Genomic DNA, 27,796 nt, shown 5'->3' with positions numbered 1-27,796 from the left:
CACCCACCGCCTTTCGCGTTTCAGTTTGTACCCGATGCCGAGGCCTCACGTAAGTCCACATAATGACCTGCCACGGGCCTGCGGTGCAGCGAGGGCGGGCGGGCGGGCGGTAAAAGACTTGTACCCAAAGGTGACAGCAACCGCACGCGCCGCCGGGTCTCGCGGGATCGCGCGCGCGCGCGCGCTCTCTCCCTCCCTCCTCATTGGCTGCGCACTGAGCGGTGTCAGGGGTCGGGGACAGACGGCGCAGACTCGGGGTTTTTTTTTCGGATTGGGACTGTTGGGAGCCGCGCGTGCGCGCGGTGGCGGGGAGGAGGAGGAGTGCTGGTGGTGGGTGGTTGTTGTTAAGGGGTTAGGGAGGGGGGAAGAGAGAGAGAGAGAGTGAGGAAGGAAGGAAGGAAGGAAGGAACTGTTGCTCCGTGCGCACTTTTGTCGGTTCGTCCTTTTTTTTTGTGTGGAAACGGGCTCTTAAAATAAAAAGAGGAGCCCGGGTGCGCGCGTGCGCGCGGACGGTTAACACTTTCCGTCGGTGGCGGCTTTTCCGTGTCCGTCCCCCTTAGATGTTGGTCGTCGCCCTCCGGCCGTAGCAGGAAACCGAGGAAACAAAAGAGGTAAAAAAACACACACACACACGCACATACAGAAGGAAAGCAGTAATTCATATTTCAATAAAGTCAGGAGAACTCCTCCGGCTGGGCCCCGCTGCTCAGGAGCCGCATGTTTCTAGGGGTTCTCGGAACGTCACTGAAAGTGCAATTTGAACCGAAATGAAAGGCAGGAGGACGGATGGTTCTTGTACTCTTCTTTGTGAAAGATTTTAATTTTTTGTTCACGTCTTTCCTGGAGATACGGTATGGGATAGGATCGGGGCCTAGAGTTGTTGATCGTCGATGACAGATCCATAACTCATTCCTCCATTGCATGAATTCCTTTGTTTTCACTTTTTTTATACGTCCTGTTTTATCTGGTAAGTTTTTTTTAAAAAAAATGTGCGTCATTATCTTTAAATGAAAAGTCTGCAAATTAATGATTTTCTAGAGAGCATTGCAGCTGGGCAAACTTTTTTTCTTGTAAAAATTACGGTTGTTAAAAAAAAAACTAATGAATAGATCTGTCAGTTTGGCTTTATAAACCAAACATTATTGGTACGTGAGACCTGTCATTGTATGATGTATTCTTGGGTGCAGATGTACTGATTTACAGTTTAATTCGAGAGGGGATGTACAGAAGTTTAGCACAACGTTTTTACATACCTCCTGAAAAGTGTAATTAGAACAATAAATTGGATCTTTATAATCATGATATAAATGTTCCTTCAACCAATACAATTTATAATCTTGATTTTGTGTCACTAAATGTCACTGTCAGGCAGGGTTAATTGATCATGTTTGTCTGCTTGCAAGTTTTCAACAATATTAATGTAATCATCTGCTTGACAACAGAATATTTAGTTTCTTACAGTTTGTATGGACACTGATATTGCTGATCTCATGAAACACAACTGCTATAAGAAGTGTCTGGTTTTACAATAGAATTCCTGTTAAGGTTGTAAAACTATTTGCTTATTCTGCAGTACACAGTACTCCTGTATAGTAGATGTGGGCAAGGCAGGCCTCCTTAGTGGATGACAAATTAATAGTCAGCCAAATGGTATTATTTAATCCCAAACTGAGCTCTTCTGTAAAATTATGGCAAAAGGGGTATAGTGTTCTTTATTGTACAAATGGTTTTTATCTGTTATTACTAAAGTGAGGTATCTCATTTCTGTGCAAGGTTTTGTTAATTGAAAACTTTTTTTTTGGTATAACACAACCCAGATGCAGAGTAACCTTTGCTCCAACATCGACTTTCCCTTACTGCACCGGTATATATTATTTTCACTTTCTGCATCTGCTATCCTTGTGTGCTCTCTGAAGAAGTGCTAATTTGTGCTGTGGATCTTTACCTATAGTCTTGCTGTGTTGAGTCTGCAAAGCTTGTTTTATGTAGGACCTTTACAGCTGATAGAAGAGATTTTCATCCTATTGATCCATGCTGAATTTGAGCCCAAGTCTCGAAGACAGATTTGGATCATAACAAAGCATGCACCAAATCTTAATTACTGTGAAGTTGCCAATACAACTTTGACAGTTAATCTTCAAGTCAGCAATCATCAAAAATGAAGCATTTATAATTGTCATTCTTTGTGAATTTACCTATAACAGTTGTTGAATTTGGAATCTGTGAAATTTAATAAAACACAATAACAATTGGAGTATACATTGTGTACACCATCGTGTTAGGCATGTTGTGCAAATTATCACGCATTTAATGAATAGTGTATAATGTTTAAATAGAAATTTGTAGGTATGTAAAATAAGTGTGGTCACACAAGTTGTACCTTTTTTGTTTGGGATAGTCTTGTGGATTGTACAAGGACATGATTTATTAAGGAAAGAACTTGTATTTATATTGCATCTTTCACATCCTCAGAACATCCCAAAGTCCATCACTGTCAATGAATTTTTTTTGAAGTGTGGTCACTGTTGTTGTGTAGGCAACTAAGCTAATTTAGTACTGTTTTTCCAACTTGAATACCAATTTAAAATCCACATATCACTAAGAATATGATCTGAAAACATAGTTAAGATTGTTGGCAAAATAAAAGCCGTGCAAATGTATTTTCTTCTGAGGCTGAACCAGACTGATCGCAACCTTGGCATGCTATTTGACTCAGCTGACTTTCTGATCCCATATCTTTTCCATCATCAAGACCACCTACTTACATCTCCATAACATCGCCTGTCTCCACCCCGTCTCAGGTCATCTGCTGCTGAAACCCTCATCCGTGCGATTGTTACCTCTAGAATCTATTATTCCAGTGCTTTCCTGGCCTCCCATCTTTCACCCTCCATAATCTTGAGCTCATCCAAAACTCTGTTGTCTGTAACCTAACTTGCACCAAGTCCCGTTCATCCACCACTTCCTGTGCTCGCTGAGCTACATTGGCTACCTGTCCGGCAACGCCTTGATTTTAAAATTCTCATCATTGATTTCAAATCCCTCCATGGCTTTGCCCCTCCCTATCTTTGTAACCTCCTCCAGCCCTACAACCCTCTGCGATCTCTGCGCTCCTTCAGTTCTGGCCTCTTGCAATTCTCGATTTTTATTGCTCCACCATTGGCGGCTATGCCTTCAACTGCCTAGGCCCTAAGCTCTGAAATTCCCTCCATAAACCTCTGCCTCTTTACCTCTCTCTTCTCCTTTAAGACCTTCCTTAAAACCTACAACCTGTCTAAATATCTCCTTATGTGGTCAATGTCAAATTTTGTTTGATAACGCTCCTGTGAAGCACCTTGGGACGTTTTACTACGTTAAAGGTGCTATATAAATATAAGTTGTTGTTGATACCAATAGTAGTGGTTTTTCCCCTCAAAATGAGGCATTCCAGTGATGGAGATAGAATACTTCCCCTTTAGGTACCTAGTGTTGAGCTTGAGCACTCCCAGGTGACATACTATCTGAGCATAGTTAAAGACCCTTTACTTGGCCCCACTACTGTGCCTTAACATTCAAATTAAAAAGACCGCTAACAGCAGTACGACGTTTTGCTATTTGTCATGGCTCCTCTGAGTGAGTTTGCCAGATTTGTGACTAATTTGAAGTTTAGTGCTGTGTCTTTCTGCTCACATAAAAATTGGACCCAGGCTGCCCAAAGTTCCTAAATATGTTATTCAGGATCCATACAATTATAGGTGTACTGGAAAGTTTCAGAGATGAAAGGACTGCTCTACTGTCCAGAGGTGAGCCACTTAGCTGGTGTGGTTCTTTGCTGCAAGGTGTATTTAGCCAATGGTTTTATACACCCCCACAGGCCCCTGTTGATTCGCTACTGGCTTGGTATATTCATGAAGGCCTTTACTTGAAGGGGGGACTTGTGAGGTATGATATCTTTGCTGATGTCTGAGATTTTTTAAAATCCGTACAGATGATTTTTTTTCTGTGTGAGGAATTGCTATTTTTGAATTATGTCTGCTTTGGATGTCTTGGTTGTATTTCTTATGGGTGTGAGCACTTATTTGGAACTAATGTGTGCTTTTTATGAACTGCACTAATTTGATGACTAAACTTCAATACAGTAGAGCCAGTTTAAGAGACCTGTTGTAAAGTTAACCAATAGAAGTGTTTCATCCTTGCTGATGACTGACTTGAAGATGAATTCTGTCTCAAGTTGTTGTTTATATTGGGGGTTTTACTGTGCTTAAGAGGATCTTTTGGATGCTAGTTTTGTAAGATCCAAAAATTTGAAAGGATTCTTGGGTTTTGTTTTTTCAACTGCAGAATGAGTTTAAATCCTTGCGTTTTCTTTTGAAAGAAAGGCATTTTGCTGACACTTCAGCTTTCTGGACTCTTGCAACAGCTGTCTCCCAAACAGTTTCCACTAACATTAGATAGAAACAAAGTCCTATCTCCAAGTATGGAAATAAGTCCAACGCATTATAATTGATTTAAGACCTTTTTCACATCTAAACTAAAATCCATGAGTATTGTGGTTGCAGGTTCTGTTTCCCTCACCGTGTAGGTCAACTGTCAAGATTTACTTGTATCTGCTACAGAGCAATATTGGCAGAGACTGGGAGCAATACCCCTTTCCCTAGAGTTGGTTCAAGGTTAAGGGGATTGGGAGAAGATGGAGAAATTCATAAAACCGCCCCTCACCCAAAACAAAATTAAAACTGACTAAATAAGAACATTCCAATTTAAGAGAAACATATATAACCTAAAGAAAATGTATAAAATTTACAATTTAAGCATTTCTTATTTACCAAATTAATTGTAAAATGTACATTCAACTTTCAAATCTTTGGGTTAAAAGCCAAGCCTATTTAGAACAGGCTCAAAATCTTTGGTTGAAAGGTCTCCCGAATGGCTGTTGAGGGATTTAAAATGCAGCTGCCTTTGATATACATGTAGAAGCTGTCCCTATGTTTGCAAATATCATTGAGGGGTAGCATGTAGATAGTTGATGGAGAAGTCTAAAGAGAGAGCTCTGGGACATACTGGATGTGACTGAACATGCGAGAAGCTGCTGTTTGAGGAGATGTAGTGATTACTTTGTGATGGGTAAGGGTAGCACTATGAATGAGCAGTTCCATGGATGTGGACTGCAGAGGGAAATAGTGGTTAACTGCACTGAAAGCAGTAGAGAGGTTGAGCAACGACAGCAAGCTCTGGTCTTTGACTTTAACTGGGACGGTCTTGGTACTGATTAGAAATTGGATTGGAGGGACTCTGAGTGCATAGTTGGCTGGCAATGATGTGTTCAAAGACCTCGGGGGGGGGGGGGGAAGGGAGTAATTTGCAAGGATTCGGAAGTTGAGAGTGGGCTGTTTTGGGAAAGAAGGTGGTGAGAGGTTGACAATTTTACCAAACATGGGGCCAAGGAAGAGAAGTTGGTTGGTCAGGAGCTGGGTTGGAATGGGGTTGAGGAAACAAGTATGAAGGCTGGCTACAGGGTGGAGCAAAAAAATCTTCAGTGTGTGGTGCATGGGCAGAGAGAAGGGATAGAAGAGAAGGTAGAAACAGATGAGTAGATACCTTAATTTTGGACTCGAAGAAGCCCATGAATTCTTCATGTGGAATTTGAGATGAGGATGAAGGGAGTTGAGAAAATGAGGTTGGACAGGGAGATTCATGGTGGTGAATAGAAGTTTGGGTTGCTCTTATCCTCCAGGATGATGCTAGAGTAACAGGATTTAGCCAGCAGTGTTCAACAGGCTGGTTGTATGTCTGTGGTCTGTGTTCCACATAGGTGATACTTAACGAATTAAGTTATGAAGTTGGTCACACCAATGACAAGGAAGTGTATCCTTTCCCATAAAACCTCTTTCATTCATATTTGTCTTGACTCTTGTCATCATTTGTTGGAGTAGGGTATGACAGATGAGGGTTTACAAAAGGTTTCTAATAAGCTTTTTGATTTGTGTAAAACTGGGGTGCAGTGCATGTCTATCGTTAATGGTGACAGTGGTTGGGAACAATTTGAGTTGATTTAAAAGCATCACATGAGAAATGAATTGGCAAACATTAAAGCATATTGTCTAGCATAATTTCATATGTGTATATTAGTTTTGATTATGTCTCGTGTGCAAAGTATAAGGATAACAGAACCGAGGTAGATTCAAATCAGAATATATTTGAAGCTTGTGCCTTGGAGTGAGAGTTATAAGGTTGTAATTCATTGGAAGGGTTCAGATCTCTTAAGTTACAAGAGAAAAATAAGAATGCTGGGATCCTGCCATTGAATTTACTTTTGAATGTATTTGGTACTGTTTTTAACTTGATATTTCATTTTCAAAATACTCTTGTGTAAGCTTATTGTGATTTCAGCCCTGAAGATATCCAGCATTATATGACTAGATCTTTAGTTTTACAATTTTGACAGATTTTTACATTTATTTTACACTGACTCTAGCAGAGTTGAGGATACTGGGGTCTAGAGTGCTTAAGCAATTTATAAGATGTACTGATATGTGAGTATATATGTATGTAATGTTTCTTGGATTGAATGGATTCAGCTCAACATCGGTTACACTTTGTTCACAGTTACTCCACAGAAATTATCTTTCATCAGGTGACTTTAAAGAAAAAGAAGGGCGATTGTGAAAATGCGATTTCAAGGTGGCATTACTGTGCATTTAAAATAAAAAGAAAAAACTGCAAATGCTGGAAATCGGAAATAAAAACAAAAAATGCTGGTCAGTCAGCACCTGTAATGAGAAAAGACAGGTTATGCCATTTGGGCTGTGCACCTCGACTCATTTGTCACTATCCAGTAATTAGTTCAGCCATTATGTAAGTTTTCATCTGTAGTTAAAATCTATTAAAATCATATGAACATATGAAAAAGACCAACTGGTTTATCAAGTCTGTCACATAAAACTTAATTGCTTACTGCAAGGATTCCTAATGGTGTTTAGTGAAAGTGATCTATAAGGGGCTCAAATAGTTAGAAACCACTTGCTGTCGAGGTTTTGTGCATGCTGACCCCCTCCAATATTCTTGTAATCATTCTTGGATATTTGTTTATTTAAAGCTACAGTCACCTATATATCTTGTTTTAGTTTTTCACCTGTGGGAGCAGGAAAGAAATTTAGAATGTTTTAAATGTAGAGTTTTTTTGGGATTAAGAGTTGCCCATTTATAAACAATTATCAAAGGGAAGATGAGATCCAGCAGTTATTAATCCAGGATGCAATGTGGACTAAAGGAAAGAACGTACATTCATATAGCGCCTTTCATGACTTCAGGACATTCCAAAGCGCATTACAGCCAATGGAGTACCTTTTGAAGTGTAGTCACTATTGTAATGTAGGAAACGGGGCAGCCAATTTGCGCACACCAAGATCTCAGAAACAGAAATGAGACTATGACCAGATAATCTGTTTCTGTGATGTTGGTTGAGGGATAAATATTGGCCAGGACGCCAGGGAAAACTCCCCTGCTCCTCATCGAAATAGTGCCATGGGATCATTTATGTACACCTGAGGGGGCAGTTGGGGCTTCATTTGTGTGTGATCATTGGTGCAAAAGTGGTTCGTGTAGGGGGGATTGAAATTTAGAGCATAAGTCAGATATTCCAGCGTTTCATCTGTTCTAAAATTCATGCTAAATTCCGGTAGAGTTGGCTGCTGACAGAAGATGTATCTGCCCACAATGTGATGTATATATGCGAATAACAGGATAATGAGGGCCAAAGTTGCTACCCCAGAAATTTTGCATTTAGACAAGAATTGTATCAGATTTCAGTTAAACCTTTTGAAAAAGGGGTAAGTTACCAGCATGACTTGTCAAACAAAAAAGTGATTGAGCTCACAGGTTTTGAATGTTCACAAACTTCATCTAAAACAGCTGCCTTGACTGAAGTTATTTGAAAATTCTTTTGTTAGCTGTGCATCTAAGAAAGGATTCTGCAAACTGCCTTTCAGGTAGGGAAATATTTTGCTTCCATCCTTCTGTCATGGAGCCCTTTTCATTGATTTCACATACGGCATTCTTGTATGTGTCCTTATAATGGAGGCAGAATAGGATCGGGGGAAGAGGAAGTGAGAGGCACGGGATAAGGCTACACCAAAGGAAATCACCAGTGTCTATAGACCATGCTGCTCCTTCAGTGATGTCTCAGAAGAGATCTGCTTAGGAATGCAACAGTTCTGCAAGGAACTGCATACCCTGCTCCAAACTGATCTCTAAACTTCTTCTCAAACACAATAATCAAAGAGCAGACATACTTCAGAACACTGGACTACATATCACAGTGATTTTACAATGCACATATATATTTACAGCCAGTGATGCTTTTTACCACTATTATTGGTCCTGGTGCCCCTCTGTGCTGTCCTTAAACCCATTCTGATGGTGTGATGCTAGTGTTTGGCTGTGCTTTGTTATCATGAGCTTCTTGGAACCAAGGTATTCCTTATCTCAGAGCTTCTGACTTCTGGGAGGATTCTTCAGCAGACTGCATCACCACTGTACTTGCGTGGGCAGCCAGATCCTGTATCTGAGGCTTACACAAGCAGGCATCTGATGGGGCTGGCTAGAAAGATCACACGGTGTCACCGGGAGAGAGGATGACATAATGATGGTAGACTACAGCTGTGCCACTTCTGCTGGGTCCTGGATTTGAGTGCCCAATGATCAGCGAGAGTGCAGTCCTGATGGTATCAGTTAGGTCCTGCAGACCCTGAGAGTTGGCATCCCGAATCTCTCAGAAGCCAGTTGCTATTGTTCTCGCCAAAATTTCCCCCAATACCTGAAGGCCAGTGGTCCATTCATGTAGGATGTTATGATTGAGCAGGGTAGTGATTTGGGTAAAAAGAAGTAGAGTCTGTCAGGAAGGGACAGAGAGTTTAACAAAGGTAATAGGGCAATAGTGACTTAGGTCACACCAGGGAAAAATGGTAAAAAGTTAAAATTAGAGGCGCTATATCTGAATGCATGAAGTATTCATAACAAGATAGATGAATTAATGGCACAAATAGAGATAAATGGGTTTGACCTAGTAGCCATTACTGAGACGTGGTTGCAGGTTGACCAAGGTTGGGAACTAAATATTCCAGGGTATGTGACTTAGAAAAATAGGCAAAATGGAAAAGGAGGTGGGGGGGGAGGGGTTGCCCTGATAATAAAGGATGAGATAAAGGCAGTAGTGAGAAAGGATCTTAGCTCAAAATCAGGATGTAGAATCAGTATGGGTGGAGCTAAGAAATAATAAGGGGCAGAAAACACCAGTGGGAGTAGTTTATAGACCCCCTAACAGTAGTTATAGTGTTGGACAGAGTATAAATCAGGAAATTAGAGGAGCATGTAACAAATGTAATGCAATAATTGTAGGGGACTTTAATCTTCATATAGACTGGGTAAACCAAATTGGCAAAAGTAGTTTGGAGGACGAGTTCAGGGAATGCATACGAGACAGTTTTCTAGAACAATATGTTGAGGAACCAACTAGGGAACAGGCTATTTTAGATCTAATATTGTGTAATGAGACTGGGTTGTACGCTGACGACACCCAGCTTTACCTCACAACCACCTCACTCGACCCCTCCACTGTCTCTCATTGCTTGTCCGACATCCAGTACTGGATGAGCAAAAATTTCCCCCAACTAAATATTGAGCAGACCAAAGCCATTGTCTTTGGTCCCCACCGCAAACTCCGTTCCCTAGCGACCAACTCCATCCCTCTCCCTAGCCATGGTCCGAGGCTGAACCAGACCGTTCGCAACCTTGGCGTCCTATTTGACCCAGAGATGAGCATCCGACCACATATCTGCTCCATCACCAAGACTGCCTACTTCCGCCTCCATAACGTCACCTGTCTCTGCCCCTGCTTCAGCTCATCTGGTGCTGAAACCCTCATCCATGCCGTTGCTATCTCCAGATTGGACTATTCCAATGCTCTCCTGGCTGGCCTCCCATCTTTCACCCATAAACTTGAGCTTATCCAAAACTCTGCTGCCTGTATCCTAACTTGCACCAAGTCCCGTTCTCCCATTACCCCTGTGCTCGCTGACCTACGTTGGCTGGGAATGCCTCGATTTTAAAATTCTTATCCTTGTTTTCAAATCCCACCATTGCCTCACCCCTCCTTATCTCTGTAACCTTCTCCAGCCCTACAACCCTCTAAGATCTATGCGCTCCTCCAATTCTTGCCTCTTGCGCATCCCTGATTTTAATTGCTCCACCATTGGTGGCTGTGCCTTCAGCTGCCTAGGCCCTAAGCTCTGGCATTCCCTCCCTAAAACCCCCCCTGCCTCTCTACCTCTCTCTCCTTCAAGACAGTCCTTATAACCTACCTCTATGACCAAGCTTTTGGTCACCTATCCTAATACCTCTTTATGTGGCTCGGTGTCAAATTTTATTTGATAATGCACCTGTGAAGCGCCTTGGGACATTTTACTATGTTAAAGGCGCTATATAAATGCAAGTTGCTGTTATTAATTAGTAATCTTATAGTGAAGGATCCTCTGGGGAAGAGTGATCATAATGTGATAGAATTTCATATTGAGTTTGAGAGTGTTGTAGTTAAGTCCAAAAATAGTGTCTTAAATTTAGACAAAGCCATAGGTATGAGGGTGAGTTGGCTAAGGTAGTTTGGGAAATTATATTAAAAGATATGATGGTAGATAAGCAATGGTGAACTTTCAAAGAAATAATTCATAATTCTCAATGAATATACATTCCCTTGAGGAATAAAAACTCCACGGGAAAAGTGATCTAACCGTGGCTAACTAGAAAAGTTAAAGATGGTATTAGATTAAAAGAAGAGGCTTACAATAGGCTTAAAAAGAGTAGTAAGCCTAGGGATTGGGAGGGTTTTAGAAATCTGCAAAGGATGACCAAGAAATTGATGATAAGGGAGAAAATTGAATATGAGAGTAAATAGGAAGAAATATAAAAACAGATTGTAAGAGCTTCTACAAGTATGTAAAAAGGAAGAGATTAGTGAAAGTAAACGTGGGTCCCTTAGAGGTAAAGACAGGAGAAATGATAATGGGGAATAAGGAAATGGCAGAGATATTAAACAAATATTTTGTATCTGTCTTCACAGTAGAAGACACAAAAAACATAGTGGGGAACCATGGGTCTAATGAGAGTGAGGAACTTAAAGTAATTAAGATTAGAAAAGAAAAAGTACTGGAGAAATTAATGGGACTAAAAGCTGACAAATCCCCTGGACCTGATGGCCTATATCCTAGAGTTTTAAAAGAGGTGGCTGCCGAGGTAGTGGATGCATTGGTATTGATCTTCCAAAATTCCCTAGATTCTAGAACGGCCCCCATGGATTGGAAGGTAGCAAATGTAACCCCGCTATTCAAGAAAGGAGGGATAGAGAAAACAGGGAACTACAGGCCAGTTAGCCTGACATCAGAAGTAGGGAAAATGCTAGAATCTATTAAGGACGTAGTACTTAGAAAATATGATTAGGCAGAGTCAACATGGTTTCATGAAAGGGAAACCGTGTCCGACCAATCTATTAGAGTTTTTTGAGGATGTAACTAGCAGGGTAGATAAGGGGGAGCCAGTGGATGTAGTATATTTGGATTTTCATAAGGATTCAATAAGATTCGATACATCGATGACTTAGATGAGGGGACTGAGTGTGATGTATCCAAGTTTGCTGACGATACAAAGCTAAGAGGGAAAGTAAGCTGTGAGGAGGATGCAAAGAGGCTGCAAAGGGATATAGGCAGATTAAGTGAGTAGGTGAGAAGGTGGCAGATGGAGTATAATGTGGGGAAATGTGAAATTATCCACTTTGGTGGGAAGAATAGAAAAGCAGAATATTTTTTAAAAGGTTGGTAGTCAGGGATTTAGGTGTCGTTGTACACGAATCACAGAAAGTTAACATGCAGGTACAGCAAGCAGTTAGGGAGTGAAATTGTATGTTAGCCTTTATTGCAAGGGGGTTGAAGTGTAAGAATAAGGAATTCTTGCTGCAATTATATCTGGCTGTGGTGAGACCACACCTGGAGTACTGTGTACAGTTTTGGTCTCCTTACCTAAGCAAGGATATACTGCCTTGGAGGGGGTGCAACGAAGGTTCACTAGATTGATTCCTGGGACGAGAAGGTTGTCCTGTGAGGAGATATTGTGTAGATTGTGCCTACATTCACTGGAGTTTAGAAGAATAAGAGGCAATTTCATTGAATCGTATAAAATTCTTAGAAGGCATGACAGAGTAGATGCTGAGGGGCTGTTTACCCTGGCTGGAGAGTCTAGAACTAGGGGTCATGATGTCAGGATAAAGGATCGGCCATTTAAGGCTGAGATGAGGAGAAATTTCTTCACTCAGAGGGTTGTGAATCTTTGGAATTCTCTACCCCAGAGGGCTGTGGATGCTCAGTCGTTGAGTATATTCAAGACTGTGATCGATAGATTTTTGGATACTAAGGGAATCAAGGGATATGGGGATAGGGTGGGAAAGTGGAGTTGAGGTAGAAGATCAGCCATGATCTTATTGTATGACAGAGCAGGCTTGAGGGGGCCCTATGGCCTACTCCTGCTCCTGTTTCTTATGGTCTGGAGGCCTCTCGTCAGGAGGGAAGTTTTTCTTGATTGACGTCACTTGCTCCGTAGCGCTGCAATGTGTCAATCCCTTCTCAGTCATTGGCACTGAGGATGGCATTGGACTCCTCCATGATTCCTACCATCTGTCTGAAGTCCTCTGAGGTGGTCCTCAGTGCCTCTATTTGAGTGTGATGCTCATCCAGTATCCTTTTTATTGCAGGATCTCAGAGATCTAATCTGAAGGCTCTGGAGCCAGGGACTAACTTTAGCAGTGCCTCTGCTCCCCACTGTCAGATCCAACTTTCACCACTGATTCAATAGCAACTTTCATTTATATAGTGCTTTTAACATAGAAAAAGCAAAGTGCTTAACAGAATCAGAAAATAGATGTGGAACCAAATAAGGAGGTATTAGGAGCGGTGACCAAAAGCTTGGTCAAAGAAGTGGGTTTAAAGGAGGAGAATTCAGAAGCGTGGGGCTTTGGTGGCTGAAGGCACTGCAGCTATTAGTGGGATGGAGGGAGGGGAATGCAGAAGAATTTGGGGCGGCGGTTGGAGGAGGTTAGAGATAGGGAGGAGCGAGGTCATGAAGAGATATAAATTAAGAGAATTTTAAATTTGAGGCATTGTGAGATCAGGAGCCAATGTGGGTGAGCGTGACTTGGGACTTGGTGTGGAATAGGATATGGGCAGCATCGTTTTGGATAAGCTGTAGTTTACAAAGCGTAGAGACTGGGAAGCTGGTCAACAGAGCATTGGAATAGTCGAGTCTGGAGGTGGAAAAGGCATGGATGAGTGTTTCAGCAGCCGGTGGGGTAATGTAGTGATGGCACTGGGTGATGTTACGGAGGTGGCAATAGACGTTCTTTGTAATATAGACAACATCGGGTCGGAAGCTGAGTTTGAGATTGAACATGAAAGCGTTTACGAACAGTCAAGCTCAGCCTGAGATGATGGCCAGGGAGGCGGATGGAATTGGTGGCAAGGATATGGAGTTTGAATACATGCTGGACCTGACCCTGATTCTGCAGATGATGTCGCTAAGGGGAAGCATGTAGATGAAGAGGAGGAAGGGGCCAAGGGTAGAGCATTGGGTGATTCCAGAGGTAATGTTGCAGGGGTGGGAAGCCTTTTTGGTAGATGACCTGGCTTCAATTGGGCAGATAAGAGTGTTTGAGAAAATCAGCAGGCTGCAGAAGTATCGTGGCCAATGGAGGGCCAAAGTTGGGAGTTTCAAAGTGCAGTTGTAAGTGACTTGGGGCAGAGTTCTTTCCAGGGTTGGCAAAGAAGGTAGTGGGGTTGGAAGGCGTAGGGGTATGTGGGTATTAAGGGATACAAGGAAGTGGTCAGAGGTGGTCTTGGTGATTGAGTATTAAGTAGCCATTGTGCTATGACTATAATGATTTTTGGTTATGACCAAACTTTTCATTTTTTGTCCTAACTCAATAGCTGTGCCCATGGTAATTGTGAACCATATTTCTGAAATGTGCTTTCAGATTGGCTTCCTAGGACATAGCCCTCTAAATTTATCTTGGCAAGCAACTATTCTTGCGTTGTTCCATTTCTTTTATAGGTATCAGTGTACCAGATACCAGTGTTAAAAAATTTTCACTTGACAAACTGATATTTGGTTCAATATAAGGCAAATTCAACAAAACATGGTTTCTGTTTTCTTGCTGTCTAAGATGGAGGCTATTTCTTTAGATATAAGCCACTCAACTTTGTATTGACCTAACTTCTGTGGAAACTTCCTTTTTAATATTTAACTTAATCTTCTATTTCTTGTGAAACCCAGTATATGGGCATCTCTCAACAAAATTCCTGACTCAATTAATTACTTCTATGAATTACATAGAAACTACAACATGGAAATAGGCCGTTTGGCCTAATGAATCTGTGTTGGTGTTTATTGTCTACACGAGTAGTAGTCCTAAACCCATGTGCTCACGATGTTCCCATATGCCTTTATCCCTCTTTCGTTCAACCACCTAGCTAACCTATTCTCAAATGTTAATATGATCTCTGCTTCAATCATTAACTCTGGCAATGGATTCCACAGCTTCTCAACCCCCTGATTCCATTCCCTTTCCCGAACTTTGTCTCAGGCTGAACCAGACTGCTCACAATCTCAGAGACTTATTTGACCCCAAGCTGAGCTTCTGAACCCATATATTCTGCAGCATAAAGACCATCTGCTTCCACCTCCATAACATTGTCCGCCTCTGTCCAGCCTCAGCCCATCTGCCGCTGAAACCCTCATCCATCCATGCCTTTGTCACCCTCATACTTGACTATACCAATGCTGTGTTGGCTGGCATCACATTCTCCATCCTCCATGAGCTTCAGCTCATCAGAAACTCTGCTGCCTGTAACCTATCCTGCACCAAGTCCTGCTCACGCATCAGCTCTGTTCTTGCTGGCCTACATTGGATCCCGGTCCCCCAATATCTCCAATTTAAAATTCTCATCCTAATGTTTAAATTCCTTCATGACATTGACCCTCTCTATCTCTATAACCTTCTCGAGCTCTAGAACCCAGCCCCCCGCCCCACAACAAATCCTCCGTTCCTTTGTGGCCTTTTGTGCTTTTCCCCAACCCCCACCGCCTTCACCTCACCATTGGCGACCGCACCTTCAGCAGTCTAGGCCCCACACTCTGGAATTCCGTCCCTAAACTCATCTGTCTCTTCACATCCCTCTTCTACTTTAAGGCCCTCCTTAAAAAACACTTGGTCACCCCTCCTAATATTTCCTTCTTTGTCTTCGCATATATTTTTGCTTGATGATGCCTCTGAGAAACGCCTTGGGACGGTTTTCCAAGTTAAAGGCACTATAATAAATGCCTGTATTTTTTGTGCTTCTGTGTCTGTAGCATTTGTGTGCAATTTTTAAAAGCTGTCTCATCATGGCAGTCCAATCAAACAGTTGTCATTTTTGGGTATTGTTTGCGAATTGTCTTATGACTTCAAGTGTAAGTAACCAAGAGTGCAATGTCTCTAAACTTTGTAAGAGAAGGTACTGATTTCCTGCCTGCTTCAATTCCACTAATTAAAATCAGTGTCCAAGGGTGAGTAGTTATTTTACTGCTATAGTACCAGCTATTTAAACTTCAGTTCAGCAAAATTACTGGGGAAAAAATGCTTTAACCCTATGTCGAACTTGTCTCCAGATTCCTTACTGTCTTTAACATGCAGTATCATAGAAGAAAAATGTAATTTGACTGCTTTGGCTGAACAACAAGGAAACTAGTTTAATGAAACATTAAGTTTTGTGCCTTTCACAAACAAAACTCCATTATTAAATTTGAAAAAGATTGATTTGGGTTTTGTGTCTAAAGTTAATGATTTTATGACAGAATCCTTGGCTGGAAGTTGTCGTGGCATTAAAAGTACGTGGACGATGTATCAGTCAGCCATTAATATGCAACATGGTACTGCTAAGCTTAGCATCAGTACAAAGTAAGTTCCACTTTGGACAGATGCTGGACTTGCAATGTAAAACCGGAGTCAGGGTCCAAGCTGGAAGTGATCGTTTTGCACTATTTCAGTTTGACATCAAATGGAGTGCAAATCCAATGTGGTCTAAAACCTGGTTTACAAAGTGCTCTGTTGGGCTATTGGTTACTTTTTGTAAAAAGTTGGATATTTTTTAAATGTACTTCTTGAATCTTGAAATATTTAAAAATCAGGAATCCTCCCCTCCTGTTCTCTAGACATTTAAACTTCTAATTATTGGGAGATAGCTCTGCACATGAGTGTACCTAGGTATACACACAACTCTCCCTTAGGGAGGTCAGTCAGAGTTCCAGCAGGCAAGAGCTAAGCAATGTATATAAAGTTTTGCCTGGCTGGAACCTGAACTGCAGCTACTGGTCTCAGAATAGCAGCTCAGGTGTAAATGCTCTAATTGATGAGTGGGACACTGAGGGCTTGACATGGCACACCACTTACTATTGTACTAAGTTAATTTAGTTGATATTTACTCCAGGGCTGTTATGTTGGCAAAACAAAGCCTTTATGGCGTTCACTGGGACCTAGATGCCTTTGGTGCTGATTCCAATGAAACTCCATAGTTACAAACTTAGGCTAAGACTGGTGGTGCACAGTCTTAGTATTCCCTTTAACCCTGAACTGAACTCTGTCTTTTGTCCAGTCTGTCACAAAGACTGCTTTCTTCCAACTCCAGAGCATTACCTGTTTATACCCTCTACTCTAGAAAACCCCATCCATGCCTACCTTACATCATGGATCTATTTCTCTAATGCTGGTCAGCCTTCCTGCCTCCAGTGTTTACAAATTTAGCTAGTCCCCTCCCATATAAATTCTTGTACATCCAGTACCTCTGTCCTTGCCAGCTTCAGTGTCTCTTTGTCCTCCTGTGAATTAACTTCAGAATCTTCATTTTCAAACCCCTCATGGCCTTGCCCCACCTTATTTTGGAAATCTCCAGTCTGCATCCTCATTTCTTTGACTCTGGATTATTATTAACTCCACTCCTTCCACTTCTCCATTGCAGTCAGATCTTTTAATCATGTCTTTGCACTCTCCTCCAAAACTTTGCACCCTTGATCCCTCCCAGATCAGTTTTGTGGCTATTCCCTGCACTGCATCCAACATTGAATGTTTTCCTTGTGCCTCTGTGATCAGAACTGGATACAGTCTGATCAGAGCACTTTTAAGTTTGATCATGATGTCTTCTGACTTATGTTTTGGCTATGTAGTTCAACACTCTATTGGCTTTGCTGCTTATTGCTCTGCATTGGTTGGACATATTGAGAGTTGAGTCTTCTAAGACTCCTAGATCTCATTCAACTTCACCCTTAGTTTACTGCCATTTGTGCAGTGCATGTTGCCTGTCTTTCCTTTCACGTACACTTTATACTTCTGCATTAAATTGCATCTGCCATTGCTCAGCCCAACTTATTTTGTAATTTAGGAGATGCCTCCTCTGATTCTGCTGTGGCCCTTAGTTTGGTATCATCTTCAAATTTGACTCATTTACATTGAGTTTACTTCCTTCAGCTATACAGCTACTCCTTCAACCTACGCCTGAGTGGTTTCCATTATTTTACCTGTTAGTTATAGGCTGATAGGCCTGTATTACCTAGGTCAGAAGTATCACTATTTTTAAGGAAAAGGGGAAAAAGTACTATTTTTGCTTACTTATAATTCTGTGGAACGTTACCTGTGCTCAAAGATTCCCTCTTGACGACAGCCAAAGCCATGCAAATTTCTTCCCTTGTCTGCTTCAACATCCTAGGATATATGGCACTTGGTTCAGAAGATTTGTTAAGACTGTCTATTAAACTAGTACCCTTGCCACACTGACTTCAAAATCCTATAGGATATTGGGTATACTACAAGAATTAGCAAGCTAGTGTTAACCTCTTTAGTGAATAGAAAATTGTACATTTAACAGTTTTAATAACTTTAGTTTGAGTTTCACTGACACTTTTATCTTCTAGAATTCCGAATTCCTCTCTGCCTGCCCTTGCTGTTATACTTGAACAGTATTTTTGTATTATGCTTATTTTTGTCTGTGCTCCTCTAGGGCATTTTTTTAAAAAAAAGCTATTTTAGCAAATTCCTCTGCTCCTTCAATCCTCCCCTTCTTTACTGTAGTCTTTGTATATTTGGGTTTCTTCATTCCCAGTTTAGTTGCCCCATTTATCCATTTTGGTGACTGCTTATTTTGTTCCCATTTATTTTTCTTGGGTCCATACTCATTGCTTTTTTTCTCCACTGAGATAAACTTTCCAGTTAATTTATTTTAGTTCATTCTTCATTTCCTTTTAATAAGTTTTCATTTGTAAAGTAATTTGCTTTTGTCCTGATAATTACTGGTGCTTTATTTTTGTTTGTGCTTGTTTATTAGTAGTAAAGCTTATTATTGTAGAACAATAAAGGCATCCTTAAATCGGATATGTCTTATTAAAATATTTTATTTAATTTGGGTCTTTAAATTACCTACTAACTAAGAATTAATGGAAAACGTTGTCCTTGCTTATTCATATTTCTTTAATGTATTTTTCTTTTTCAGTTGCCCATAATGAATCATTCATTGGAGAATTCAATTCCATATGAGGAATATTTACGAATGAAAGCACGGATAATACCACAGCATCGCATGAAGGAATTTTTAGATTCCATGAATGGCAAAGGGTCTGAAGAAGTCCAGCAGTTTGTTCAAACTCCAGTTACAATGTACCAACAAAGAGGACACTACATATACATGGATAGTGCTGATGTTGCTGGATCATTGCTGGAGTTAGCCAGACCCATTAGTTCTCCAGTTCAACAACACACTTCCCAGGGGTCACCAATAGGACAGCAACAGATGCAGTCTCACCATGTACAGGCACAACAAGCTCACCAGTTGGAAATTCAAACTGATCACCAGTCCTTGCAGGCAAAGCAGATGCAAGCCCAATTGCAGTCGCAGAATTCTTCTGAGGAACCACAATCTGGCAGTCAAGCAGTCAACTCTATAGCGCAAGAAAGAAGGCCAAGCTCTTCAGGTGTCCCACAGCCTGTGAAGAAAAGGAAAGTTGATTTACCAACTGAAGAAAGCTATACCATGAGTCAACCTTCAGTGCAAAATACAGTGACCACTGTGCTTACACTGCCTTCTCAGGTCCAACAGCAAGGCTACATACCTGTTCGTCAGGAACTGCTTACAGTGGACAGCAGTCAGTTGTATGGTGTGGTTCCAGCTACCACCTCAGCTACTGGCCCATTATCCAACACTGAATCTTGGACTATATATACGACTCCTGCACCTTGCTCAGAAGGTCAAACTGTACTCCATACTGCAATTCCTCATGATGGCTGTAACCTAGTCCAAATTGATGAAATCCCAATGAGTATGACTGGGATCAAAATAGAAGAGGACAAGGACAAGACTCATGTCCCATCAGATGGTGGGAAAAACCTACAGGACAAAATAATACATCCATCTGTTACAGCTGCATACTCAACACAGTTTGTGAATGTGAATGGAAATCTTCATATTCCTGTTACAATACAAGCTGGTGGGAGAGCCTATCAATCTCTGAAATACTGGGATCCACAGCAAATACAGGTATTCTATAGTAATCTTTTATGTACATGGATGATCTGGGAAATAATTACAAATTTAAGTGTTGCTGAGTTGGTTGTAAACCAAACCAATGAGGGGATATCACAGAAGTCTTCATTCTCTGTTATCTTTGATATTTTTCATTTGAAAAGAAAATGCTGCATTGGGACAATTCGGTTAGATAGATGATGAAGTCATTGGTAATGAACAATAGGATGACAATCTGAAATTTAGAACCTAATGTACACTCATGCAGGCTGGGAAAGACTTCAATTTACCAAACTAGATCTGTATAGAGCACTAAGTAACTCTCTACCTCATCTGTGAAAAACCTTCAGCTGAATCTTTAGTTTCAAATTGGCAAGGGACTTAAAAGCCTCCAGGGATGCAATCAAGCACCCTGAGTAAATGTCTTGTAAGATGCAATATTACAAAGAATTTCAGAGCACACTGCAAGCCCTAATTGTCATTTATCTGGTGCACTGGACCAAATTTGTCTTGGTTGCTAAGTATGAGAACAGCTCTGGAGCACTGCAAGAATTGTAGGCACAAGGAGTGGTTTAGACTCTCTCTCTCTCTCCAGATTCTTTGGTACAACCACAAGAAACAATTGGGTAAAAACATTGGATTAAAAACTTTGTTCTCAAAACGTTCTCACCAGCTTGCATTTTGATGTCAAGAAGCTTTTCACATTGGAGGAAAGCAATCTTTCTAAATATAAAAAGAGGAAAACACAACAATGTTTGAACCACAAAACCGGGGTTATAGATCAGACCATTCTTTTGTGGTGACAGTCAGATGTTACTTGGGTCAAGGAATATAGTTCCTGTCTGTGAATTGGTTTGGCCTTTGGTGCCAAGCCACTCAGGGAAACCAGTGATGGCAAACTTAATAGGAACAGGAGCAGTTATTCAGCCCCTCAAGCCTGTTCCACCATTTTATTAGATCATAGCGTCTGCACTTCAACTTTTATCCCTTGATACCCTCACCCCAACAAAAATGTATCAATCTCAGTCTTGAAAATTTGTTGACCCAGCATCCATTGCCTTTTGGGGACCAAGTTCCAGATTTCCACTATCCTTTGTGTGCAAAAGTACTTCCTGGATTCACTCCTAAATGGCCTAGCTCTCATTTCAAGATTATGCCCTCTTGTTCTGGATTCCCCCACTAGAGGAAATAGTTTCTCTGTATCTACCCTATCGAATCCCTTTCTCATTTTAAACACCTCAGTTAGATCAACCCTCAACCGTCTAAACTCGGGAATAAAAGCTGAGTTTATGTAACCTGTCCTCAAATTAACCCTTTGAGCTCTGATATAATTCTGGTGAATCTGCGCTGTACCCCCTCCATGGCCAATATATCTTTCCTGAGATTCAGTGCCCAAAACTGAACACAGATGGAGCCTGACCAAGGCTCTCCACAACTGACTCACTACTTCCTCACTCTTGAATTCCAGCCCCTTGAAATAAAGGCCGACATTCCATTAGCCTTTTTAATTACTTTTTGTACCTGTGCGCCAACTTTTATTGATATGATGGACGCCTAAATGCCTCTGCTTCTCCACAGCTCCTAATTTCTTACCATTCAGAACATATTCCGATCTGTCTTTCTCAGATCCAAAGTGGATTACCTAACACCATATTGAACTCCATCTGCCATAATAGCTCCAACATCAGCTATTGGAACATAATGAACCGAATCATTTTCTGAGGCACTTTTTCGTATGCTCGCAGATAAACGTAACAAGAGCAGAATCTCTGTCAAATTTGACCCTAATAATTGAATCTCAAAACTGGGAGAGGGGAAGGTTTGTAGTGGGATGTCGGACAAGCCACAGATTTCTCTCAGTTCTAATGTGCACCCTTTTTTCTTTTTCCCCTATACCCCACTTTTATTATTTTATTGCGAAACCAAGGTGCTGGGTCAAAGCCTGTAGTTGCAGAGTAGCAGAGAAGAGGAGGTAAATTGAGAAGTAATGATCTAAGTGATTCTCAGCTTATGTTTTGAAAGCGCGTAGATTGTAGGATTGGGATTTCCATAGTTTGAGGTCTTAGAAAAGAATGAATTGGAGTGAGAAGGAACGTAACAAGGCTTGAGGAGGAAGTGTGTTGGGCCTGTGTATTTGAAGTGTGTGCGGAAAGGTCATAGGAGCAATGCCCATTGTGGTATTAATTTAAATAGATCAGGAACATTGCAGCAGAGATAAAAGGTTGGAGGCTAGGGTGAAGAGGACCCTCTATCAAATGATCAGTGTTTTCTTGCAAAGTAAACTATATGGCATAAATCAGCTCAGTGATTGCCATAGAAAATCTGTTTTTAAGTGTTTGGCTAGCAAATGTTGCTAATACGTGATATAGCATTTCTGACTTGTGTTTTTACCAAGGATCTTTTCCAAATGCGCCTGAAAGTTACACAGCTATGTTACAAAGAATAAATGTGTATGTGATACTGTTTCTCACTTCTTTCACTACTGAAATATGTCAGGCAGAGGTGAAGCTAAAAACATACAATTTTAGGCACTGATGCATTGGAGAAAGCTTGCAGAGATAATTCCAGGACATGGTGCTTTAAGTTATGAAAGGAGTCTTACAAAATTGAATTTTTTTTTTAGAGCAAAGTGTTTTCAAAATTCTGAGAGTGGATAATGTAGATGCAGGCAGGCTATTTATCTTTCACTGAGTACAAAGTGAAGGACATGAGTATATATAAAAAACAATATTGAAATTAGGAAAGTTTCATTTTGCTCCCTCTGAGTAGTTGTCGTCATTTGCCTAATGTAAGTTCTGGCTCAATTCTCCCTTCACCAAACCACTTTGTCTTGTGCTTTTTTGTTCAATTCTCTATACGGTCTCCCATTCTTCAGGTGGTTCAAAAGCATCCTTCTTTCCTCCCTCTTCATCCTTTTTCTTCCATCTACCCTTCTAACACCTCTTTCAACATCCCATCCCCACAGCAGATGACCAATCCAATTCATTTGCCTTTCACTAATATCAATCAAACTACTTGTATCATTGCCGACACTTAATTACTTTTCTTGCCTATCTACTTTATTTTCTCCATGTGTCTTCAAACCTCATAAACCTCTCTAGAAGCCTGACCTCCTCCTTTCCTCAGCGTCCATGTTTCTTCATCATATAACACCACACTACTAAGTTATGACTTTTCTGACAGAGCTATGTGACTGATACAGGCTGTTTAAGCTTTCCAACCTTTTCTTTAATTAAAATGGTCCAGCAGCAGAGAACATTTCGCTAATTTTTTAAAGTAGATCAAATAAAAAAAACTTGTATGAATAATAAATATATGATTGCATATCTTAAAATTATTCCAAAATGGCTGTGTCCGTAACCTTGAAGAAAATGGGTCTGTAAATTTCTTTTTCATTAATATCCACTTAAAGTAGACTACTATAATGCTATTTTAAAAAAAAATTAGGGCCACAATTTTATAATGATTGAATAAGTCAAATTAAGTTTTTATTGCAGAGGAATCAAATTCAATGATTCTGTTAATTTTTCCTTGAAAATCGTTAATCTATCTTGTTAAGCTTTGTTTAAGCAAATATTTCATCATATGTTTACTAGGAAATTCATGAATAATATTGTGGACAAATTAAATAAATTATATTATAACCAAATGATTAATAAGTCTGTAAAATGAAGAGCCTTGATGCTGTTGAGAATTAGATAGCCAGGGTTGCTGGGGTGGACTTCAAATTGGTTTGGAACCTGAATACTGTTTCCCAGTCTTCAGGAATTTTTTTCTTTGCATGAATTATAATTTAAGAGCTTAAATATTTTGAGTTTGCTGTTGTTGTTCCTCAGAATCAATCCTCTATCAATATGCATTTCTAAGTAGGTGAAGGATCTTATAGTTGGCAATTTTTAAAATTCCATTTCTGCCATTTAAGGGTTAGCTGGCGAACACTGAAAAGAGTTTAAAATGGAAGAGATGATTTTTTTTTCTAAACTTGAAATAGTTACTGCATTGTAGGAAACATTACAAAACTATAATATTTATGGTAACAGAGACTGGGTTTTAAGAACAATCATGAAATTTTGTCCACATTTTATTTCACTGTCATGAGAATTTCATGTTTTACAAAAGTTTGAATATTGTTTTCTGCTTCAGCGCATCAAGTAAAATTTGGGTTTTCAGACAAAAGTTTAAAGCAGAAATGGCATCATGGGCTGTTTAGCTGCACACCATGGAGTCTTGGGGGCCACATACAAAATTTTGTATCAGTTTGATTCAATTGGTAATGTTTTTGTCTCTGAGTCAGAAGGTTGTGGGTTCAAGCCCCTCTATTTACGAACATATGAAATTGACAGGCAGGAAAAGACCAGCTGGTCCATCAAGCCTGCCCCACACCGTGATGGCCAGACCAATATGGCTAAACACTTCTTCCCTCCCCCGACCACCTACCCTCACACCCACCCCCACAGCCATGTAATTTCATGGGAGAGGCAAAAAACTGGGGAGAAAAAACAGGGTCTATAAGGGAAAAAAACCCTTAAAATTTCTCTCTGACTCCATCAGGTGATCGATGCCAGTCCAGATCATCACATGGACGAAGTGTTATCTATAAAAACACTGACCTATATGATAGGATCTCTGCCCAAGTCAGGAACTGGTTCAGCTCCCTCTTGATGGCATGGAGTGTCAGCACCCACCACATGAGCGTATAGTCTAGAGTAATACTTCGGTGCATTACTAAGGATTGTTCGAGATGCCATTTTTTGAATGTGATGTTAAACTGAGGCCCTTGTCTGCCTGCACAGGTGGATGTAAAAGATCCCATGATGCTATTCAAAGAGCAGACAGTACTGGTATCTTGGCCAATATTCCTCCCTCAACCAACAAGTTCATTCATTTGCTGTTTGTGGGACCATGCTACATACTATATTGGCTGCTGAACTGGCCTACATAACACATAACTGCACTTCAGAAACAACCTATCAGTTCCAAAGCATTTTGGGACATCTTACAATAGTTACAGGCTTAAATATCACTCTTTGGAAGATAGAAAATAATGGTCACGATTGACTCTGAGGAACAGCAACAACAAACTCAGTCCTGGGGTTTCCACATGATTTCTGCCCAGATATCAACTTAATCAAATGAAATAGCATTAAAGAAAGCAGAATTTTAAGCATGAGTTGCGCCCATAACCACTTTGCTCTAGAGTATCCGCAATCTTTTATGCTGGTTCAAACGTTCATTCACCTGAAGCAGTCCTCGCCCACAAAACTAGCTGCGCTGCCAGGTCGGAATGGCAAGTTTCCGCCGATTAGGGGTGTTCATCACATTGCGCCCAGATTCTCAGGCTCACAGGCACCTGTGGTCACATGAATCCAGTGTTAATCACTGACTTGCAGTGACCAGCAGTCAGTTTTACATTCAGGCTGATGCTAATAAGTTTGTGCAGAAACTTGTGTGTAACTTTGCCTCGGTAAAACAGGCGCACCGTTTAGCGCATTGTGGGCGCATTTTCCCTGATTGTATCCCTAGTGGAATCTCCATCCCTCAATATTTAAGCGCTTAAATTATAATTACTGTATAATGTGAACTGGACTCAGCCCAAGGTCCCTGGCTTAATCTTTTGTGGCAGCTTGCTACTGATCTTCCACGTAGTCTGCGGCTATCTATATGTAGACCTTCCTGATGCAAGTCCTCAGGAATTGCAGTGGAAGGCTGAGAATCAGACATTAGGGCTGATAGTGCCTTTCAAAATCACACTTCAGGTTGCCTTTGCTGTTGACCCACTAAGTAGCTCACCACCGCCTCTTCTTCCCCCCCCCCCCCACCTCTGTTGGGCTCCTGAGAAGCACGCATAGTGGTGCGGGTGCCCAACAGTTTTATTAAAATGAGGGAACCTCTCCCCGACCCTAGATAATTTAGCAGGATCCGCGGCAGTGGACCATGGCGCCAGAATCAAAGGCCTGTGGATTTTCAGGGCCAACATCTGTTCAGGGGTATTGTGTATCAAAACAAGCTGGACCATTTTCTCTTGAGTGAACCTTTTTTTTTCATCTCCATATGTACTGACAGAAAAAGCCAATAACATGATGCACATAGATTTAAAAAAAAACTGCTTCACTTTTGTCACGGGCACTACAACTGATTTTAGTTGAAGGAGGGGGGAAATTGGCTGAGGTTTCTAATTGTAATCACTATCCAGCAGCTCCTGTCAGTGCACATGTCAATGTTAAGTGAGGATAAAATTGAGCTAGTCTGTGATACCCCTCACCTGCTGACATCCAGTGTTGAGGCGCATGTGAAGAATGGCCACTTAAACAAGGTACCGAGGGCAACTGATATCTGAGCAAGCAGTCAACATCTTGAGGACAGAAGAAAACTGACATGGGTGGGGAAAATGTGTTGGCAGGATTTTAGGCAGGGCTTATTCACTTCTACAGTTATCCTTATGTTGTGTAAAGTAGCACATCAACTTGGAAAATATGCATAAGGATAAAATATGCATATAGAGGCGATCTTATTGAAACATATAAGATTGTGAAGGGGCTTGATTGGGTGGATGCGGTAAGGATGTTCCCAAGGTGGGTGAAACTAGAACTAGGGGGCATAATCTTAGAATAAGGGGCTGCTCTTCCAAAACTGAGATGAGGAGAAACTTCTTCACTCTCAGAGGGTTGTAGGTCTGTGGAATTTGCTGCCCCAGGAAGCTGTGGAAGCTACATCATTAAATAAATTTAAAATAGAAATAGACAGTTTCCTAGAAGTAAAGGGAATTAGGGGTTACGGGGAGCGGGCAGGAAATTGGACATGAATTTAGATTTGAGGTTAGGATCAGATCAGCCATGATCTTATTGAATGGCGGAGCAGGCTCGAGGGGCCGATTGGCCTACTCCTGCTCCTATTTCTTATGTTCTTATGTTCTATGTATGATACAGAACCATAGTATGGATGGCTGAGTTTATCAGTGTACATAGATAAATTAGTGAGATCTTAGAATATTTGGAGAGGATAAGCTGTTCACTCGTTATCTAATGATGCTACTGAAGACAATATGCAAGCATCAGCTATTCAAAAGTTGAGGTTTTTATGCATTGTCTGTACTTTGACTTAAAATTTAGTGTCTTCAGATTGTATAAAAATGTTACCTATTGTATTTTAAATGTGAAAGGAAGCCTTTCGAAATAAAGGAAAGGAGTTACTATTCTGAAACAATCAAAGTTGTATCTATCAAGAGCCCTAGAAAATACATTTGTGGAATTGTATACTATGTACCTGCACAAATATTGTTTTTTTTTGTGTAGACCCAAGCGATGCAGACTCATTCGACAGAACACCAAATTGAGGTGCAGGCTGATTTAATGCTTGCTGAGTCCCTAAAACCAGAAGAAGGAGCCAGCGTCTGGCAGAACTGGGCTCAAGTTAAGAATGCAGAAATAACGAAGGAAGCTGAAAGTAAACCACCTTTGCCAGGAAGTAATGATTTGCTTTGTATCTTAAAACATTTTTTAAAATGAGGGTAATGGCTTAATGTGCCTATTTTGCATATTGCTTTTTATAACTTTCAAGAATTGCTCCCTGCTTTTGTTCTTCAATTGAGGGAGGCTGGGATTCACAATATGGAGGCAGAGTTTACCTGTGCTTTAGCATAAATTAAACTGTTAGAGCAGTTTCACTAGTACTAAAATCCAACTGGGAAGAGGAGGATTTAAATATTAAATGAAATAATTTGATATTGGAGGCAGAGATTTATCTTGTAAGAATATTAGTGGAACGCTTACCTTTTAAAAAAAAATGTCAAGCCTAGCAACTACTCGCAAATACCTAATCCTCTGCTAAGTGGATTTTAGTTTTACAGTAATAAAAATGCTTAATAGAACCTTTTATAACCTGTCAGCCTAATAAGGTCTAGAATTCATTGATCAGTGATCCTGCCCAACTGCAGCTGCTGTGGTTTAGGATTCAGCCAGTGTAACTGGACAAATCTGTGAAAGCTGGCTGAGCAACACTAGACTTGAACATGTAACAGGGCTGGTGTCAAGTTTGGGAATATGTCATCTCAAGATTCCTTTGTGTTTGTGTTAAATATATAGCAATTTCTACAAGACAAACTCTAATTCAAATTTGTTTTGCTATAACTGCATTTTTTGACACTGTAATTGTATAACAGTAGTTTAGCAGATTGGCCAGTT

The 27,796-nt window shown here is 40.7% G+C and overlaps 1 protein-coding gene across 1 annotated transcript in view; it reads left to right on the top strand.

Annotated features, from left to right (window-relative positions):
- The first annotated feature begins 362 nt into the window (after window positions 1–362).
- Window positions 363–27,796, top strand: part of LOC137341627 (transcriptional regulator QRICH1-like) — a 37,736-nt gene continuing 10,302 nt past the window's right edge. The window contains exons 1-3 of the mRNA XM_068004922.1: window positions 363–611; window positions 18,591–19,631; window positions 26,909–27,080. Coding sequence (XP_067861023.1) covers window positions 18,600–19,631; window positions 26,909–27,080 — 1,204 coding nt within the window. The 5' untranslated portion in view covers window positions 363–611; window positions 18,591–18,599. The remainder of the gene's footprint in view (window positions 612–18,590; window positions 19,632–26,908; window positions 27,081–27,796) is intronic.

The sequence above is a fragment of the Heptranchias perlo genome, chromosome 24, assembly GCF_035084215.1.
Source record: "Heptranchias perlo isolate sHepPer1 chromosome 24, sHepPer1.hap1, whole genome shotgun sequence".
Taxonomy (NCBI): domain Eukaryota; kingdom Metazoa; phylum Chordata; class Chondrichthyes; order Hexanchiformes; family Hexanchidae; genus Heptranchias; species Heptranchias perlo.
The sequence above is the reverse complement of the archived record's forward strand: the minus strand, read 5'-3'. Positions and strand labels throughout refer to the sequence as shown.